The 14974-nt window shown below is 42.2% G+C and overlaps 1 protein-coding gene across 10 annotated transcripts in view; it reads left to right on the forward strand.

Moving 5' to 3' along the window:
- Positions 1-7395: 7395 nt before the first annotated feature.
- pclob (piccolo presynaptic cytomatrix protein b) overlaps positions 7396-14974 on the forward strand; it is a 72441-nt gene continuing 64862 nt past the window's right edge. For 9 of the 10 annotated variants that reach the window (XM_074633191.1, XM_074633194.1, XM_074633193.1 and 6 more), the window contains exons 1-3: positions 7396-7537; positions 11813-13130; positions 14076-14891. In XM_074633191.1, the coding sequence (XP_074489292.1) occupies positions 12063-13130; positions 14076-14891 (1884 nt within the window). In that variant the 5' untranslated portion in view covers positions 7396-7537; positions 11813-12062. The remainder of the gene's footprint in view (positions 7538-11812; positions 13131-14075; positions 14892-14974) is intronic. The other variant, XM_074633195.1, reaches the window with a different exon arrangement.

The following is a 14974-nucleotide window of genomic DNA, read 5'->3' on the forward strand; positions in this document are numbered from 1 at the left end:
AGAAACCTAGAGACCTAGAGAGGACAGCAATACACCTCTCCATGCAGGTTACAGCTTCGCACCGCTCCGGCTCCGCTCCAGAGAAAACCATGCCGGGGAAAAACTGCTTTGCCTTCCTCAAGGGTCAACGTCAGAGGTGTGTCTTTTTTTAGCAAACCAGTTCCTTAACCAAAGTACTTAAAAAAAGGCATTTTTAAGTGATTGGTTGGCTGTTGTTGCTGTTGCTGTTGCTGTTGCTGTTGCTGTTGTTGTTGTTGTTGTTGTTGTTGTTGTTGTTGTTGTTGTTGTTGTGGAAGTTGCACTCTCATACATGAGAATTACAGCCGAGGGAGTTCGAAACTGCAAGGCAGCATTATGCTCCAGTGTGTCGGCTTAATTAAAATGAGAGTGAGATAAGTACTGCCTCTGAGCTCTGTTTGTTTGAGTGTGTTTGTGTATGAGAGAGCCAGATAGAGAAAGAGAGGGAGAGAGAAAGATGGAAGTGTGGGTGCTGGGAACGGGCTCGGCCGTGCAGAGAAGAATACAAATGCTGTCTAAATGTGATGTCTTTCTAATGGCGTACGCCTGAGTGAGCAGCAGGATGGCGATGCTGCAGAGAGGAGAGCCACACAGACACCTGGTCAACTGTCAGATGGGACATGCCCCCTCATGTCTATATTCATGTATTGGAAAATGGAAGAAGGATAAGTACTTTAATAGTTGGCATTGATAGACTCTGGGTTTGTCCCATGGCAGCAAGGGGGATTGATGGTGTGCGCTGTTGCCTCTTAGCAAGCAGGTTTCCTCCCACAGTCAGAAGACTTGCAGGTTAGTTGCAGAACAAACTGAACTACTGAAAGGCCTGTAGGTGTGGATGTATTGGTCTGTGATGGACTGCGACCTGTCGAGGATCTACCCCACCTTCTCTCTCTATAGGCTTCAGACACCTGAACCTTGAACAGGATAGGTTTCTTCTCATGGAGATCAGCTTTCAGTTTCAGCTGTGTATGTACAGTATACTGTTAATTTGTGCTTCATTTAAAAGTAAAGTGGAAGCACACGCAATAGAAGACAAGCCTTAAGGCCTGTCATTGAAAGGGTAACACTCGTAACACTCCTCATCATTAAAGGTGCTCCATATAATATGCAGTAGGGGTGGCAAAAACAATCGTTGTTATTTGTTTTTATTTTAATGGTTTTGAAATAGATTTTTTTAATGCCAGAATCGATATATTTGCTTCATTTGATTCTATGCGTAGGTTGAAGGAAGTTACCGCTTTTATTGTTGTAGTCTGAGTAACGTCACGTCATATCCGTTACGTATCCGTTCCGTATCTGTCAAAAAACAAAACTGGCCGCAGCGAGCTGAAACAAGAAAGAAGAAAACGGTGGAAGGTCTCTGTGGATACGACCTGCACCCTCACATTTTAAATCCAACGTGATAAACACTACACATACAGAAAAGTATGGAAACACTTTTTTTTTCATTGTCAGAGAAAGCAGAGCTAAAGCTGTATGCTAACTCTGTCATGGACAAATAACGTTATCAGCCACTGCTTGCATCTCTGTGGTCAAATGCAGCTGACACTAAATGCATTCAAACGGTCCCGATGGAGCTGACCATGGATGACCATGGATGTATAAAGAGAACGGAGCTGATGGGAGAGCTAGTGACGGATTTGGCGAAGTTAGAGGAAGTATACACGTGTGACTACATCCGTTTTTCAAAATAAGGTGTTAACAAGGGGAACTGTATATACAAAATACATATATGGAAGTAAGATTGATTGGATTATATTATCCAGAAGAATAAAACATTACATATCCCTTATAAATTAAAAAGAAAATACCACTAATTTGTGATGGAAATGTCTTTATGCTTTGATTTTTGGGCTGCTTGAAAAAAAATAATAAATAATGCCTGAAAATGACTGATATACTTGACATCAGGACATCTCTGACTACATACATGCTGAATATCAAACATTTTTACTGCATCAATTTAGAGATTTTTTAAAGTAAAAGTCCCTAGAGTGTATGATGAAGTGTATGATTAAATTTTTTCTTATGGTCTAGTGTTAAAAAAGAAGGGTTGACTTGAAGGGGTGAGCATAGAAAGAATACAAGCTTCTGGTAAATTACTGTAGGACTGCTAAATCACACCACAGAGAAGGAAGCAGAGTGACTGATGCTTATCTAGAAATTCCAGCGGGGAATTCAGTCTGTTTTTCCTTCGGGAATCTGCCTGAGTGGGAAGGAATTGACGTTAAAAAGGCCTTTGATGGGAATTTTATCTCAGTCCCTCGTGTGAATTTACTCACTACACACCCGGTTGAGCCAGACAAAAGGAGCCCGCAGGTGAAACGTGTTTTAATATTCAACCTTTTCAAATTGGTTCCCCGTGAGCAGCTTGAATTCTCTTCACTCCTCAATACACACGAGAGCACGCAATTCATTTTTTGGGGGTCCGTCTCTACGAACGATGAGCAATGCTGTTAAAGTCAATGATGCTTCAGCTGTTGTGTGAGGAGCGCAGGCTTTAAGTCTGGCGTGGCGTTATCAGAGTGTGCGTGGGAGAAAAAAAGCACGGTGACAGAGGAGATTGTAGTTATTGCATTTAAACTGACAAGCGGGGAGAGATCAAAAGAAAAGAACATGATGCTGCTGCATCTGGTGATTGCCTGCTGTCTTACACTCTTACGTAATATTGTTGACTGACAAACCAGCTCACTTGTGGAGCGGGATGAAAGCAGTTTAACAACATGATAAACATTAATGACAAACTCAGATATTCAGACAGCTGTTTGTTTAGTGTTGTGTGATTTATTAAAAACAGCAGGCCAAAGAACCAGCCGTTATAATTTATGTTCTTCTCAGGACACATAGTGGTCAATACAGTTATAACTCCCACCAGATAATAAGTAGTGACATGTTTTCTATTCTGATAGAAACAGGAAGCAGATCATCATTTATTATATCCACAAAAAGATTTCAAAGTACCAGATTGTGACGATGAGGTATATATAAGCAGTCTGAGATTACTTAAAGGATTTCCGGACCATGTAACAGCCCACTGCAAATCCACAGCAGCGTATATCCCCAGATGGAGATTGTGCTGATGAATGTTTCCTGTGTGTGTTTGCAATGAAGCCAAATCTGGCGCTCTCCACAGAGAGAGAGCGATCCTGCCTCTCATCACACATCACGCATCACGCGTGACGTAACTCTCCACACACGCCCACACACCACTTGCTCTCCAACCTTCCCACGCTTCTCACTCACGCTTACCACATACTGAGTAGGAAGTTAATTCATCTACTGTATGTCGTGTCGTGTGTAGATTTGCATGTGACTGTAGGAGGGAGGTGGGTGGGGGCATGTGTCCGTTCAGAGATTCTAGATAAATCCTTTCCTTTAATGGTAAGTCATCATTGCTGGTGAATAATCGTTACTTGGCAGAAGGGTGATCTGCAGAGGTGAGAATGTGTTGCTTTCGAAGTTTTCTAAACCTCCAGATTGTAGTCTGTACACCAATTCACAGGAAGTGTAGATAAATAGATACTTTATTGATCCCAAGAGAAATTTAGTAGTGCTGATCCAAATGCTTCAAAGCTTCGACCATTGCCATGGTAATCAACTTTCAAATCAGTATATGAATGCTTTTTAGTTTTGTTTTGTTTTGTGTTTTTGTTTTTTAATATATATATATATATATATATATACAGTATATACACCAATCAGCCATAACATTAACAACATTATGACCACTGACAGGTGAAGTGAATAACATTGATTATCTCGTTACAACCTGGCACCTGGCAGTGGGTTAGGCAGCAAGTGAACATTTTGTCCTTGAAGTTGATGTGTTGGAAGCAGGACAAATGGGCAAGCATAAGGATGAGAGCGACTTTGACAAGGGGCCAAATTGTGATGGCTAGACGACTGGGTCAGAGCATTTCCAAAACTGCAGCTCTTGTGGGATGTTCCCGGTCTGCAGTGGTCAGGACCTACCGAAAGTGGTCCAAGGAAGGGAAACCGGTGAACCGGCAAATGGGTTATGGGCAGCCAAGGCTCATTGATGCACGTGGGGAGTGAAGGCTGGCCTGTGTTGTCCGTGTTGTAGCTCAGATTGCTGAAAAAGATAATGCTGATTCCGATAGAAAGGTGTCAGAACACAGATCAGACCGGTCAGGGTGCCCATACTGACCTAATGTTATGGCTGATCGGTGTATATGTATATATATATTCTTTTTTTATATGTATTTCTTTTAATAGCTCATGAAATAATGAATAATCCCACATTATTCATTATTCATATTCAACATTAATTCTTATTAGTTATTCTCAGGATGAATATTGTATATTATATTTACTATAATAATAATAATAATAATAATATATATATAAGTTTATACGTTTTTTTAACAGAAATGTAACACTCTACAGCAGGGGTTCTCCTAGTTTTTGGGCGTGTACATTTTACAAGGACCCCCTCTTAATCGTAACATAGATTAAGCATATGCTTACTACCATTTGTACTCTTAAATGTCAACCTAAATACTTCAGACTTATTTCATAATGATAAACCAAAACACATTTCAATTTGAATTATGTTAAGATAAAATGAGATAATCCTTTATTAGTCCCACAGCGGGGAAAATTGCAATGTCATTGAATGTTGATACCACTTATATACCTTTTAAAGAGAGGGTGATTTTATTCAACTTGCATTTGGACTCAGCTTGACAGCATTTATATAGCCTGCCTTTCACGTAATTGATCTTAAAAGCTTTCAGAAAATTAACAGTAGCAAGACTGGCATAGTCCTAATAAATATATAATATATTTAATGCTGTGTGTCACAATCAAATCAGAGATTCTTTTAACCCAAAGCTAATGTGGGTGGGAGCAATGGACACAATATGCTTGTTTTATTAGCGCAAATGGTCCCATCTATAGATATACACTTTTTAATGATACAGCACAATATTATAGTTTATAGCTAATTATGTCACGGACCTCCTGACAGAGAACCAAGGACCCCACTTTGAGAATAACGGCTCTACAGAGCTGTGTAAAGATATACTAGTACTTTTCAAGGATCGTGGTCAGTTTGTGGTAGGACACAAGTCTCAGCATGTCTATTCATCTGGCCTTGAGCTAGAAGTTGAAAAGAAAGAAAGCCAGCTAGTTTTTTTTTTTTATCACTCTGGCAGCAGCACAGGATAAGATTGCCCAGATTGTCTCCTCACATCACATCTGCTTTGTAGGGAAAAAAAGCCCTTGTGGGAGGAACGCCAGAATAAGGAGGCCAGCGCAGGACGAAGAAGACAGGTTACACAGACTGAAGAGGTGCTTTGTGCCCGTGGGTGTTCACTTCCTATTACGTACATCTCCATTAAGTATTCTATCAACTAAAATGCAACCAACAGCAACAAGCTTTAATACAGGCCCAAGAGGAAATGTCTAGACGGTGTATGCACAGTGAAGCTGCATACTGAAGAAAGGTCTTGTCCAAAATGCATTTTGCTTTACAAATGTATTGACTGCTGTCCAAAGCTGGAAGCTGTGTGGATTATATCCAGCATATTGTGCCTGGTGTAGCAGGTCTGGAGGCAAGTCTAAATGGATGGAGCAATTAGGTTCGCTATGGCAAAGAGAAAGAAATCAGGCAATTTTAATGATAGTTCTGAGTATGTATTGATTTCTGCTGAAATGGGTCATGTTACTCCGTGTGCTCGTATTTAGACAGGGTTGATGGATGGATGGTGTTTAAGATATGTAAGATATATGATCTATCAGTGTCTGGGTGACAATATTGTTTGATCATATCAGGTATAGACGGATATTTTCATAACAATGAAGGGGACACAGCTCATTTTGCAACTGCACACACACCTTAATACGTACATCTGTGTGTATTTGGTATAAAAAATACAAGACAGAGGTGTCTACAATCAATCCTCAGATTAAATATACTTTGCTCCATAGTATTAGCCTATGTGGTAATTTATTTCCAGTGCACATAAATACTGCTGCAACTAACGATTATTTTCATTGTCGATTAATCTGTTGATTATTTCCTCGATTAATCGATTAGTTGTTTGTTCTATAAAATGGTGAAAAATGTCGATCGGTGTTTCTCAAAGCCCAAGATGATGTCCTCCAATGTCTTGTTTCAGTCGTTAAGACTGTTGTCAGGCCATTAAATAGACGTTATCAGTCGCTATAAGCCCCATAGATGTGGGCCAATAGGGACCTACTACACTCAGTAGTAGGTTTTATCATCTATTCACATGGTAGATCACCGAAAGAAGGTATAAAAGAACACGCCAGCAACCTCTAGCGACCGTAGTAATTATGACAAGAGCAGAAGCGGAAGTGAGGCTTTGTAGTATAGACAGTGTGAAACTCCATATGGGGTGGACTTTGGGGACGATGGATGGGACAAAAAAACAAAGGATTTAGTTTTGTTGCCTAAACCTAAAGAAGTTGTAGTTTTATTGCCTAAACCTTAACCTAAAACACAGGGTTTTCACCCAGGAGACCAGAGTTCGCTTCCTGTGTGAAACCAACAATGTGTAGTTGTCTTTGTGTTCCTAGTTATTTTAACCCAAAACACAATGTTTTTCCCTAAACTTAACTCTGTTGATTTTTTCGCCTAAACCTAAAGAAGTTGTAGTTTTGCTGCCTAAACCTAAAGAAGCCTTTTTGTTTTGTTCAAAACATAACATGTAACATGTTAAAACATGTTACATGTTATGTTTCACTTTCACTTTTACAACGTAGTAGGCGTAGTAGGCCCCTAATGACCCACATCTATGGTCTTTATAGTGACTGATAACAGTCGAATCTGGTGCTTATTTTGTCCACAACTCAAAGATATTCAATTTACTGTCACAGAGGAGTAAAGCAACCAGAAAATATTCACATTTAATGAGCTGGAATCAGTAAATTTTGACTTTGTGTTTTCTTAAAAAAATTACTCAAACCGATTTAATTATCAAAATAGTTGACGATGAATCGATTGACCGTTGCAGCTTTAGTTAGTTAGCACTTTTATTGACATAAAAAGATAAAACATCATAGATTGTGGTGTTTTGAAACGATTATGCAAATTCTCATGCAAACTGAATACATGTGATATCATGGTTCAGCATCTCATTACCTCTCTATATACTTCTCATGATCACTATACTGTGACATTTCCAATATGTCAGCTGGTGCATGGCTGGGAAAATGTGCAGCACCATCATGCAGGAGGGTAAATCTTAAGGTCTTCCACACGTGACTCCGGAGGATGGGGGGGAATAAATCGCCTTGTCCCCTTTAATTTCAATTTCCGTGCGTGATATATATTGTGATCACCTGTCAAACTTGGCGCCTGCGCACTGGAGAGCTGGAGGCGGAGTGGATCGCTCTCTATCTGCTGCCCTGTGCCCTCCATCCCTCTGCGAGCAGACCGACACGGACAAGAGGGGGATAACAACCAAAGGAGGAGCGTTTGGTTGTGGCGAGGATATAGGCAGACAGACAGATCTGCTGTTTGATGATGAAGGTACTATTTCCACCCTTCCTTCGCCTTTCCACTGGAACACAGCGCGCTCTGCGTTTGACATTGTGACCGTGGAGGGTGAAGGATGCTCGGCTGCGGGATGGAGGAGAGGAGGAGAGGAGAGCAGATGGTGTTTCAGGAGAGATGACATGGCTTTTGCTTATAGCTTATTTCGGCTGCTTTTAAAATAATTTCGGGTACACTTTTCTTTCTTTTTTATATGAACACACATCCCGGTCAAGGGCACACAAATAGGTGATGATTTTGTAACCTGCGCTCACCCTGAGCTGCCTCTGCAGACTAACATGTTATATTAGAGTGGTCGGTTAATGCATGCTGCTGTTTCATTATTCTAGGCTTACTACGGATGCATCACACTGAACCGCCTCTGGGTGATAATCGCTGCCAGCAGGGATGACTGCATGCATACACGTTAAAATCCAGCCTGTTGTATAGAAATAATTCTGCTTTTTGTAAAGTATTACTTCCCCATGCGTTATTTGATGGGCCTCTACCCGGATGTGCCTGCAGTTTTCTTCTTCAGACAGAGAGAGAGAGCTAGATTTCCTGTTTACTCGCCTTGCTGCTTCTGTAAAACATGAGATTTCTCATTTTGGGTGATGATGAATGACATGGAAACCTGAGGAGGAAGATGAGATCAGCAGAGAAAGTAACCAGTGAGTCCACCTGGCATGGTAATTTTTAATGAATGGTGTTTGTATAGTAGAGAGAGAGAGCTAGATTTCCTATTTACTAGCCTTGCCTGCTTCTGTAAAACATGTCCTGCATGAGATTTCTCATTCTGGGTGATGAATGACATGGAAACCAGAGGAGGAGGATGCAATCAGCAGAGAAAGTCGATGTAACCAGTGAGTCCACCTGGCATGGTCATCTGAATGAATGGTGTTTGTATAGTAGAGAGAGAGAGAGAGAGAGAGAGAGATATCCCCCTCCTTGTGTTGCACATTGCTCTGTATTGTATTGTATAGCTGGCTGAAAGGGGATGTGTAAGGTGTGTGTGTGTGTGTGTGTGTGTGTGTGTGTGTGTGTGTGTGTGTGTGTGTGTGTGTGTGTGTGTGTGTCCGCTCAGCTGTGATCAACAGAGCGGCTCAGGGCTCTGTCCATGGTCCTGAAAGCATCAGCAGAGTAAATCACAGTGGTGATCATTAATGGCTTTCTCTCTCCCTATAGAGGCGACGATTTGCTGTGTGAATGATCATCGTTTCAGCCGGTGGTGGATGTAAAATTTTACGATCAAGCACTGTGTTGTTGTGTCACAGACGCAGGTTTCTGTATTCAAATGTAAAATTCCTCTATTGTAAAAATGTGCAGTATACGGATTTAGATAAAGATATGTTATTATGTATGTGGAGTTATTAGATATTACTTAATTCTGTTTCAATATATATATTTAGAGCTGCAACGTTAATCGATTAGTTGTAAATTAGTAAATTAATTCGCCAACTATTTTGTTAATTCATTCTATTTCAGCTTCTCAAAGGGGCTCTATGTACGAATCAGAAATTACTTGTTAACAGTGACACCTGTGGACGGGAAGTCAACGACAGTCGGCGTCCTGTTGCTCGTGCTCGTGCTCGTACCATGTAGAGCGAGCATCGGTCAAGACAGTGAGGCGACACACACGAGACTGAAAGTGATTGACAGCTAAAACCACAATATCACTATATATTACACATGCTTGGCAGTAGGGATGTGACGGAGAGGAAATTTTCCCACCGGTTAATAAACTTGTTACAGATTACACCGGATATTTTACAAGAAAAGATGAGGGTCAATATGTGTAGAGCGCTTACTTTGATCTTTAACGTCGGGTGGCTGTGTGTCTGGCCTCTCCGGTCCAGCTTTCACTGCGAGGCCGCAGGTTTCAACCCGGCACTGCTCCACTGCACACACCGGCTGTGATCACTCCATCCTCCTCATAGCGATTACCTCTTTAACGTTATGCTTCCATAATAGCATTGGGTTTAAATCTGAAATATTGCCGAATAGGTGCTTTTGCTTTTCGGTTTGACACTAAATCCTCCGCCATCATCTTATCTGTCAACTCTCTCTCGTCCCGGGGGTGTGAAATATGACACCTGCTACTCGAGGCTAAGACTCCGTACGGAGCAGACTCTTTCACTTTCAGTTTATAGCGTAAGTCGTCCGACTATGTAATAATAACACGGCGATGATACGCGAAAATGAACTAAATGGGTTTTATTTCTGTAAAAAAAAATCAAAATGACGGTGGAGGCGTTGGATACGTGATGTATCGGTGTGTGCCCGAACACTGTGTAACACCGCTAACACCGAATACCGAGGCAAGCCTAGTTCCCAAACCAAGAGTCCCCACAGACTGAGCTGCTGCCGCATGCTTGGTAGTAATGTTAGCTGACCAAATGAATGTCCCTTCATGGGTCATGAAACGGTCCTGTTTTGCAAGACGGCTTCACTAGATATAACTTTGTTTTTTTGTGCTTCCGTGGAGTTTGTGTTGGAGTCTGAGTTGTGGTGGGGGCTGGTCGTTTGTTGGTGTTACCAAATTCCATTTCTAACCGAACGTTAGCTATCGTTGCACACTGTTAGCCCTGTAAGTGGAGCTGAGAAGAATAAAGGCAATTGCAAGCGCGCATGACATCACATCTGTTGGATTTTCCCAGAAAATCAACATCAGCTGTATTCAAAGCCGCCTACTACAAACTACTGACAAACGCAGTATGCAGTATACAGTATACAGTATACAGTACATACTGCATAATGCATTCCTCAGTAGTATGTAGTATGAAACAGTTTAAAGTGATTTATTTTGCAGTACGCTAGACCAGGCTTTAGCCTTTAAACCAGCTCTTAAAGCACTGCACAAATATAGAAAGAACTGGTACCACTGTTTTTGTTTACTTTATAAGATACTGCAGGTTTAAACAATTTATTTTAACAGCTCATAGTGAAATATGACAAACAGGATCATTAACGAGGGGAGACGGGAAATATAAAATATTGCTCGAAAAATTTATGTTACTCAAACTGCTTTTTCAGTTACAGCAACAAAACAGCAGACAGATATTCCTACAAATATTAGAGTAATGTTAAAAGGGGTCATGTTGTCTCAGCAGGTATCTCTCTAGAGGCTGCTCTTTCCCTCGCCTCTCCCCTCTCCTCTCCTCTCCCCTCTCCTCTCCCCTCGCCACCGCCTGTAGCTGGTCTGTGAGCATCACTGGTCGGCTGTCCAGCGAGCTACGCCGGTAGGCGATTGTGGAGCTTTTCAACTCCAATAAGACAGATAAACACAGGTTCCCGTTAATTTATAATGGACATTTGTGTCGTGATATTTAAACAAACTATCCGTCAACAAGGAAATAAAAGCCCTTTGTCTAAGAGACCGGCCTTCAGAGAAAACTCCAGCCTGCTCATAGCGGTCTGTGATCGTGACTGCCCGGCTGGCGAGGTAGTGACCCTGGCAAGCACTAGCTAGCTGTCATGGCAGTTTGTGCAGCTTCTAAACTCCAAAAACTTTGGAGCACATGTTTGATTTGCCATCTAATATTGTAAAACTTTAAACATTCAAAATCTAGACAGTTGATCTCGTGCCTCAAAAATTTCAAGAAGTGAATTTAGTGATGCAATAGCTACGAAAAATGTAAAAAACAAGCTGTTTTTACCTGCTGTTGTTGTTGTAACCATAGCCTGTACCGTTCCAGCGCTCTGCATTGTGGGATACAGTAGGCGAGATAGACTGGTCCGATGCATACTGGAGATTTTTTCCAAATCAGAATGACATCTGGTTATTTTTGGCATACTGGAGATTTTGCTTTTGTTTGCATACTACATGCTACATTTTGGCCAAATCAGTACGTACTACTAGTATAGTATGTGGTTTCGAATGCATCCCCTCATCTTGGGCTTTGGGAAACACTGATCGACATTTTCTGTCATTTTATAGACGAAACAACTAATCGATTAATCGAGAAAATAATGTATAGATCAATAGACAATGAAAATAATCCTTAGTTGCAGCCCTAAATATGTATATACAGGATCAAAAACCCACTTTAAACAGTGAGTCAGTGGATGAGTGATATCGTGTTTCCTCTGCATCCATTAAACTTCAGTACGCTGTTGCAGCAGGTTTTGATTTTGTTGACCAGACAGCATATCAGTTCAGACAGTACAGCAAATGAGGTTCACAAATTCCCATGCTCTCTTTCATTATCCCTCCCTCTTGTCTTGTTCTCTGTCATCTCACACTTCCTCTTTGTGTGTTTCTCATGCATTTAGGAAGTCTGATGTAGATGCTGAGCCAGAGGAGAGTCCAGGGAGCAGCAGCAGCAGCAGCAGCAGCAGCAGTGGGGCTGTAGATGCCCTCTCCACAGCTCCGGCTCCAGCCCCCTCCCAGGCCTCTGCAGGAGAGCCAGGACAGAGAGGAGACAGCTCCTGCTCTGACTCCGACAGTCCTGTAGATTCCAGCTCCTGCGAAGAGGAGGAGGAGGACGAAGAGGAGGAGGAGGAGGACGAAGAGGACCCTGCTATGTTCTCCTCCAAATTCCTTAGCGGGGCCAACCCCCTCAATGCGGTGTCCTCTGCTGTGAATAAGTTTGGTTTGTTTGGAGATGACGGGGAGGGGGATAAGAATAAGAAAGCACCTCCCCAGCCGGGGGGGAAGCCGCCTGGAGAACAGCAGCCAGGAGCGGGCCCTCAACAGCAACAGGGACCCCAAAAATCAGGCCAGGGCCTACCTATGCAAAAGGGCCAGCCTTTCCCAAAACAAGGATCGCCACAGCTGCATGGGAATGGACAGGCTGGACCCCCAAACAAGGCCGGCGGGCAACAAGCTGCTCCGAAGGCGGGGACACAGCCTGAAGGCCAGCTTAAAGGAGAGCAGCAAAAAAATCAACCCAAGGGCCCGCCACAGCAAGGTTCACCTAAGCCTGGAGCTCAACAACAGACTGTGACTAAGAGTGGAGCTCAACCAGGATCTCCAAAGGTATCATCACAACAACAGGTTCCACCTAAGACAGGGATGCAACAACAAGGGCCTGCTAAGACTGGTGCACAGCAGCAACAACCTGCAAAGACTGGGGTGCAAGAGTCCACAAAGGCTGGCTCACAGCAAGGGTCTCCTAAAGTAGGACAACAACAGCAGGGGTCACCAAGAATCGGACAACAACAACAGCAGGGGTCACCAAGAATTGGACAACAACAACCACAGGGCTCACCTAAACTTTCACAGCAACAGCAGCAGCAGGGTTCCCCTAAAGTTGCGCAGCAACAGCAGGGTTCCCCTAAAGTTGCACAGCAACAACAGGGCTCATCTAAGGTGGGACAACAACAGCAAGGCTTCAGGACTACACCCCAGCAGCAGTCCTCCGTTAAGCCTGGGCCTCAGGGCCCTAAGGGTCCTGGTACACCAGGGTCTTCATCACCGGGACCAACCAAAGCCGGATCTCAGTCAAAAACAGTAGCGAAGTCCCTTTGCCCGGTGTGTAACATAACAGAACTTAATATGCACACCAAGGCACCACCGAACCATAAAACCTGCACACAGTGTAAAAGTGAAGTGTGCAGCTTGTGTGGCTTCAGCCCTCCAGACTCTGATGTAAGTACTGGCTTCGTATTTTGCTTATGCATCATTTCTTTAATATTTTCTTATTACTATGCTTTATTCAAAATGTGCATGTATTTTATGCCTGTAAAGTATACATTACAGTGACTTTTCGAGCTGCAACGATTAATCGAATATTTGTCAATTACCTAGTTAACTGCAAACTATTTTGATAACAGATTTGAGTAATTTTTATAGAAAAAAAGTAATAATTCTCTGATTCCAGCTTCTTAGATGTGAATATTTTCTGGTTTCTTGACTCCTCTATGACAGTAAACTGAATATCTTTGAGTTGTGGATAAAACAAAACATTAGAGGACGTCATCTTGGGAAACACTTATCAATATTTTCCACCATTTTCTGACATTTTATAGACCAAATAACGTATCAATTAATCGAGAAAATAATCAACAGATTAATTGACAATGAAAATAATCAACACTGGTTTTCTTTGATTGACAATTAGAAATTATTTTGCTATTCAGTGCAGTCGTAGTATTAACTGATGAAAGTTCATTCAACATGAAGCTTTACTGCATATATGATTTAGATTTACAATTAAAAACTGCACCTTATCTAAAATAAAATACTAATTATTATTTTAAAAAATCACCTTCCTCAGGCTGTCTTAAATTAAGCTGAAATTAACAACAAATTAATTACATTGGCATGGCAAAATGTGTGTTGAAGTTATTCAGTGTTATAAGCTATAACATGTATTCTATTTCTGTGACCTGTAGGTTTTTTTCTTGTATTTTGTGTGCATTAATATGTCACCATTGTCATACGATAAGATACCATACCATACCATACCATACCATATACTTTATTGTCCCCATATGGAAATTTGTCTTGGACTCACATGCTGCACATATAGGTGCCACCATAGTAATAAACTATGATGACTAAGATGTATGTATCTTTTTATTTCTTGTACAGGGACGTGAGTGGCTTTGTCTTACCTGCCAGATACAAAGAGCTCAAGGAGCTTCTGAACCACCGGGACCTTCTATGAAAAAGCCCACCACGCCCAGCAAAGTTTCGGCTGCTCAAAACCAGACGCCATCTCCTGCTGCACCTGTCAAAAAACAGACGTCGGCACCAGGTTCACCTCAGAAAATGCAGTCAGCATCGGCAAAAGTGCCAGCCAAGGGTGAAGCTGCTAAAGGACCAGAAAGTCAAAAACAGGCCGGCCCGGCTTCTGTTCAGAAAATGACACCTGAGACCCAGAGGGCATCAGGGGCTCAAAAACCAGACCAGACTAGTCAAACCGGACGCAAGCAAAGCAGCGCCCAGCAGGAGTCGGGAGGTTTGTTTGGCTTTGGTGGGGCTAAAACCGAAGCCGCAAAGCCTGAAGGGTCAGTGACTGGGAAGATGTTTGGTTTTGGTTCCTCCATTTTCAGTTCTGCATCTACGTTGATAGCCTCGGCTGTTCAGGATGAACCTAAAACCACACCGCCAGTTTCTCCCAAAATGCAGTCCAAACCAGCTGCTGTCCAGAAGTCGGTGCAAGAAAAGAAAGAGCAACCCCAGCAGGGAAAGGCTAATCCAGCAGGACAGGTCAAAGTGGACAAAGCTCCATCAGAGACAGCAGCCTCCCACAATGTCCATAAAGGAGGTCAATCCACTTGTCCGCTCTGTAAGATAGTGCTCAATATGGGCTCCAAGGATCCTCCCAACTACAACACCTGCACTGAATGCAAAAGCACCGTCTGCAACCAATGTGGATTTAAGCCCATGCCAAACGTCAATGAGGTAGGACACGTGTGATATTGATTAAATTAACTAACAACTGAATGAATGAAGAATTGAAGAAAGAGAGGATGGAAAGGAAGGAT

Source organism: Sebastes fasciatus, chromosome 4 (assembly GCF_043250625.1).
Source record: "Sebastes fasciatus isolate fSebFas1 chromosome 4, fSebFas1.pri, whole genome shotgun sequence".
NCBI classification, from domain to species: Eukaryota; Metazoa; Chordata; class Actinopteri; order Perciformes; family Sebastidae; genus Sebastes; species Sebastes fasciatus.